Genomic DNA, 5,243 nt, shown 5'->3' on the forward strand with positions numbered 1-5,243 from the left:
TAAGGAACAGGGAATAACATTTCCTTCTAGCCAAATTCAGAGTACTCTTTTCAAAGAATTCTACGATGAATGCGGTGTACCAACAGCTAATATACCTTACATCGAAGCTCATGGTACAGGAATTAAAGTCGGCGATCCTGAAGAAATAAATGCTATAGATCAGATTTTTACCAAAAACAGAACCAATCCTCTTAAAGTCGTTTCCATCAAATCAAATTTGGGTCATACTGAACCAGTCAGTGGAATTTGCTCCATTGCCAAGGTAAACATATTTTAAAGTATAAGATGAGACAATTATTCGTTCATCTTCATTTCTTTGATATTTTACAGGCGATAATATCGATGGAGTCAGGTCTAATACCCCCAAATATTAATCTTAATCAACTACGCAAAAACGTGAAAGCTTTTACAGAAGGGAGAATCATACCTGTTACCGAAACGTCTCCGCTTGGTGGGGAATACATAGCCATTAATTCTTTCGGCTTTGGTGGTGCTAATGCTCACATCTTACTCAAATCAAATCCAAAGACAAAGATCAATAAAGGATTGCCAGATGACGATTTGCCAAGACTCGTAGCAGTTTCTGGACGTACCGAAGAAGCAGTAGTAACTATATTAAATGATGTAGGTACAACGTACTTTTAAAGACCTGAAAGTATTATACTTGATTACGTTAAAATAAAATAGAACGATATAATTCCAACATACTATTACATAGATCGATAATCGACCCATAGACGTCGAATTCATTCGCCTCCTTCATAATATCCACGTTAAGGAAACATCAGGTCATTTATGTCGGGGATACACTATAACTGATTTTAAATCGTTTGACAAGAAACTGAGAAAGATTGAAAAATATTCTGGTATAAAAAAGCCAATATTGTTTGTTTTTTATGGAATGGGATCGCAGTGGTTTGGAATGGGTATGGAAATTTTTGTTCTAATATTTCTTCGTAACCATAAAAATAATAACCATTGCGATTATCAAATGTATTGGAATGTGGAATTTGTAATTTACCAGGTCAAGCCCTGATGAGAATTCCCACATTTGCCAAAGCAATAGAGAAATGCGATGTTGTATTAAAGCAGTGTAATTTGAATATTTATAAAATTTTAACTGAAAAAGACAATACCATGTTCGACAATATCTTGCACTGGATCGTCGGAACTGCTGCGGTTCAGGTAATATCGACAACTATTTAATTATTTGGGTGGAGCGCATTCGTTCGATAAAATCTATAAAAAGAAAAATTCTTTACAGATCGGTTTGGTAGTTCTTCTATCTTCCGTAGGCGTAGTACCGGACTACGTCATCTGATATTCCGTTGGTGAACTTGGTTGTGCTTATGCAGATGGATGTTTTACAGCGGAGGAAATAATATTAGCAGCATATTCGAGAGGAAGTGCGTTGATAGAAACAGAAATACCTCACGGTTCTATGGCAACGGTAGGGCTTTCCTATGAAGACATTAAGAATCGCTGTCCTACTGATATCGATATCGCATGTCACAATGGAAGTGAAAGTACAATTGTTAGCGGATCGACCAATTCTGTGAAGGCATTCGTTAAAAAATAAAAGGTTCGTTTGAAGATAATTAGGATCTAGCCAATAAAAATATTCTTTACTATTAAAATGATTTTTTTGAATGTGTTTCTATTTGGCAGGAAACTGAAATTATCGTAGAAGAGGTGTCGTGCAATAATATACTTTATCACAGCCGTTATATCGCAACAATTGGATTGAAATATTTTGTATGTTTAAAAAAAGTGATACCAGTAGCGAAGCTACAAAGTCCTTACGAAGGAGATAAGTTTTCATGCTGTAATGTTAGATCAAATTATAGTTACCAAGAACGGAATCAGAAATAAAATAAGTTCAAAAGTAAACAAACTCCTTAAGGAAAATGCAATCAAACCGATTGTAAGAACAATCTTTGGCAAAGACCAAGTAGAGAAAGAAGCCTTTAGATTCATGGCTGCTGATAAACATATTGGAAAAGTAAGTTGTGATTGTTGTTTTAATATTCATTTATTTGTGCTATCTTAAATTATAACTCGAAATCCATCTTGAATTTCGTAGGTACTAATAAAGATACGCGAAGAAAATGAACAACTGAATACCCCCATCTTGGCTGAACCTTATTATAGATGTTTCCCGAACAAAAGTTATATAATTATTGGCGGCTTGGGTGGCTTTGGTTTAGAATTAATCGATTGGTTGGTTCTTCGAAATGCTAAAAATATTGTTATTACTTCACGAAACGGCTTAAAGAATGGTTATCAACGAATGAGAATCAAGAGATGGGAATCATACGGTGTGAATATTAAGATCCTTGACGGTCTCGATGCTGCTAAACGAAAAGACTGCGAGCTTATAGTAAAATCAGCAATAGATGAAAGTCCCGTCGATGGTGTATTTAACCTCGCGGTTTCTTTGAAGGACCGTATTTGTCGTAACCAAACGATGCAATCTTATGAAGAATGTTTCAAGGGAAAGGCCTGGACAACGAAACGTTTGGACGAAGTTACTAGAAAGCTTTGTCCAGATCTTCGGCACTTCGTAGTTTTCTCTTCCGTCTCGTGCGGAAGAGGAAATGCTGGCCAAACGAATTATGGTATGGCTAATTCCGTTATGGAAAGAATATGTGAAAAGAGAGTAGAAGAAGGTTTGCCTGGATTAGCTATTCAATGGGGAGCGATTGGAGACGTCGGTCTTGTCGCGGATATGCAGGATAATGATAAAGAACTTGTTATTGGCGGTACTCTACAGCAAAAAATAACATCATGTTTAGAAGAAATGAATCGATTTTTGGTGCAGGATAAACCTATAGTTGCTAGTATGGTAGTTGCTGAAAAACAATTAGATAGCGATCGTGCAGACAATGTCGTAAATGCTGTCTTAAAAATTATGTGTAAGTTTCGGTTTATCCATGGATAATGCTAAATTTTATAATTTTATTTTGTTTTCGCCAGCTTTTTTTTATCTTTATCTTTTTTAAATAAAGAATTTTTGATTATAGGTATTAACGACTTGAAGAGTATCAATCAAGAAACTTCCTTGGCTGAACTTGGAATGGATTCTATGATGGGCGTAGAAATAAAACAAACTTTAGAGCGCGATTATGAAATATATCTCAACGCGAAAGATATTCGCAGCTTAAATTTTGCCAAACTTATGGAAATAGAAAATAAGCTAATAGGTGATAGTAATCGTATTGAAATTATTACCGAGAAAATATTATTTGGTACAAAGATATTGATGCAATTGATCGGCGAAGAACTTTCCTCCGAACTAATCATCTCCCTTAAAACTAACCCAGAGGAAAATCGGAGCGAGATATTCTTCATTCCAGGTATTGAAGGCTTTGGTATCATTTTCAAAACATTAGAATCGAAAATCAAGTCGCCAGCGACATGTTTCCAACTTGGGACAAATTATGAATTAGAAACTATTGAAGAAATGGCCCTTTCATTTCTACCGGTATACTCTTTTACTAAAGATATATTTGATCAAATTAAATATTATTCAATCTGTTGTATTTAAATTGTATGTAACTTTACATATTACAGCATATACTAGAGAAACTTAAAGATCGAAAAGATTTTACTTTAGTGGGATACTCATTCGGATCGCTTGTAACAATTGAACTCACGCGACAATTAGAAAACAAAGGGTTTAAAGGCCGACTAATTTTGATAGACGGTGCTCCTCAACTAATAAAAGAATTAGTAAACCATCAGTTACAATCGTCATCGGAGGAAGAGCTACAAAACAAAATTTTTGTTTTTATGGCGAGAACATTAACATCTGTTAATATTGAACAGGTTTGTTATCGTTTTTTGTATTTCTGTCTATTGTCAAACGAATTTCAAAACGTTACTTTCCAGCTTGTACTTGAATTGCAAAAATCCAAACCGTGGGATGAGAAAGTAAAAGCATTCTTTAATGTATTGCCTCCCGAACACAAGCAATTATATTTGGAACGAGATCTAAAAAACGCTATCCTTTCATTTTATGTGAGATTGCGAGCAGCCATGAAATATAATCCAGAACCATTACCATATATAAGAGCTCCAATCACATTGCTCAAGCCGATGTTATCGTCTGTACGACATATCTCATATGATTATGGACTAGAGAAAGTAAGTTTTAAAAATTTTTATATATCATAAATATAACATTAATCTACTAAAAAGTACTGTTATTTTCAGATAACTGACGGCAAAGTAGAAGTACATGTTATTGATGGCGATCATTCCACGATGTTAGAAAACAATGAAATTGCAATGGCGATTAATTGTGGACAGCTTAAATAGAACTAAAGAAAAATTAAATGATATAAAGTAATATATATATTTATACACATTTACATAGCTTTTAGTTTCATTCGCAGGAGTGATAATTTTTATAAAAATTTTTATAAAAATTATCACTCCTGCGAATGAAACTAAAAGCTATGCTTCGTCAATAGTTTTTACTTATTCATTTAATCCACTAGCGGGATATTGCAACACAAACAGTGTGTAATTTCATATTATTATTATAAACTTGATCTTTTTCATTACTTACGTATTTTTACTTTGTTTTATAATTATATCATTTATTAAAAATTTCCTTGTATTCTGAATGAATATTTTATAATATAATTTTGAATATTATTATTATTATCATCAAAGTAGTTTTATTATAAATACATTTAATATTAGGAGATATTATTATTTAAACAAGAGAATTTATATTAAACGATCTAATCATAAATCAAAGCAGAAATACGTAAAACACGAATAGAAACAGATTTTTCAAAAATAATGCAAAACTATAAGCTGTTCGTGATGCATTACTCTGCTAATATTATAAATTGTTATTACGGCAGTAATGAAAATAACATTAAAAATAATAATATAAAAATGACACTATCGGGAAATAATTAAGTAACTATAGTTACCTCCACGTTTGTAGTTAATTCTACATTTTAAATAAATTCGAAATGATGGAGAAAGAAGAAATAACGATATATTTTCTTAATTTATTCCGACATGTCAAAAATCAATAATAAACATTTTTGTGGAGCGACAATATTAACTATTTATTTATTTTTCTTTGTTTTAATAATTTTCCTTTAATTAACAATAATTTTGGTTTATTTACTTCTATTGAGAATACTTACTACATTATCAACATCCTGATTAAAGAAAAAAAAAACAAATTTTTTAGTTTCACTTTCTTAATGCATGATAAT

At 32.4% G+C, this 5,243-nt stretch overlaps 1 protein-coding gene across 1 annotated transcript in view; it reads left to right on the top strand.

Moving 5' to 3' along the window:
* Nucleotides 1-5,010, top strand: part of LOC124954210 (fatty acid synthase-like) — a 6,125-nt gene extending 1,115 nt beyond the window's left edge. The window contains 13 exon segments of the mRNA XM_047506769.1: nucleotides 1-262; nucleotides 331-624; nucleotides 719-926; nucleotides 1,025-1,185; nucleotides 1,265-1,582; nucleotides 1,669-1,813; nucleotides 1,815-2,002; nucleotides 2,084-2,915; nucleotides 3,024-3,484; nucleotides 3,574-3,828; nucleotides 3,892-4,146; nucleotides 4,216-4,320; nucleotides 4,450-5,010. The exon segment at nucleotides 1-262 is cut by the window's left edge and continues 157 nt beyond it. Coding sequence (XP_047362725.1) covers nucleotides 1-262; nucleotides 331-624; nucleotides 719-926; nucleotides 1,025-1,185; nucleotides 1,265-1,582; nucleotides 1,669-1,813; nucleotides 1,815-2,002; nucleotides 2,084-2,915; nucleotides 3,024-3,484; nucleotides 3,574-3,828; nucleotides 3,892-4,146; nucleotides 4,216-4,320 — 3,484 coding nt within the window. The 3' untranslated portion in view covers nucleotides 4,450-5,010.
* The last annotated feature ends 233 nt before the right edge of the window (nucleotides 5,011-5,243 follow it).

Source organism: Vespa velutina, chromosome 14, assembly GCF_912470025.1.
Source record: "Vespa velutina chromosome 14, iVesVel2.1, whole genome shotgun sequence".
Classification (NCBI taxonomy): domain Eukaryota; kingdom Metazoa; phylum Arthropoda; class Insecta; order Hymenoptera; family Vespidae; genus Vespa; species Vespa velutina.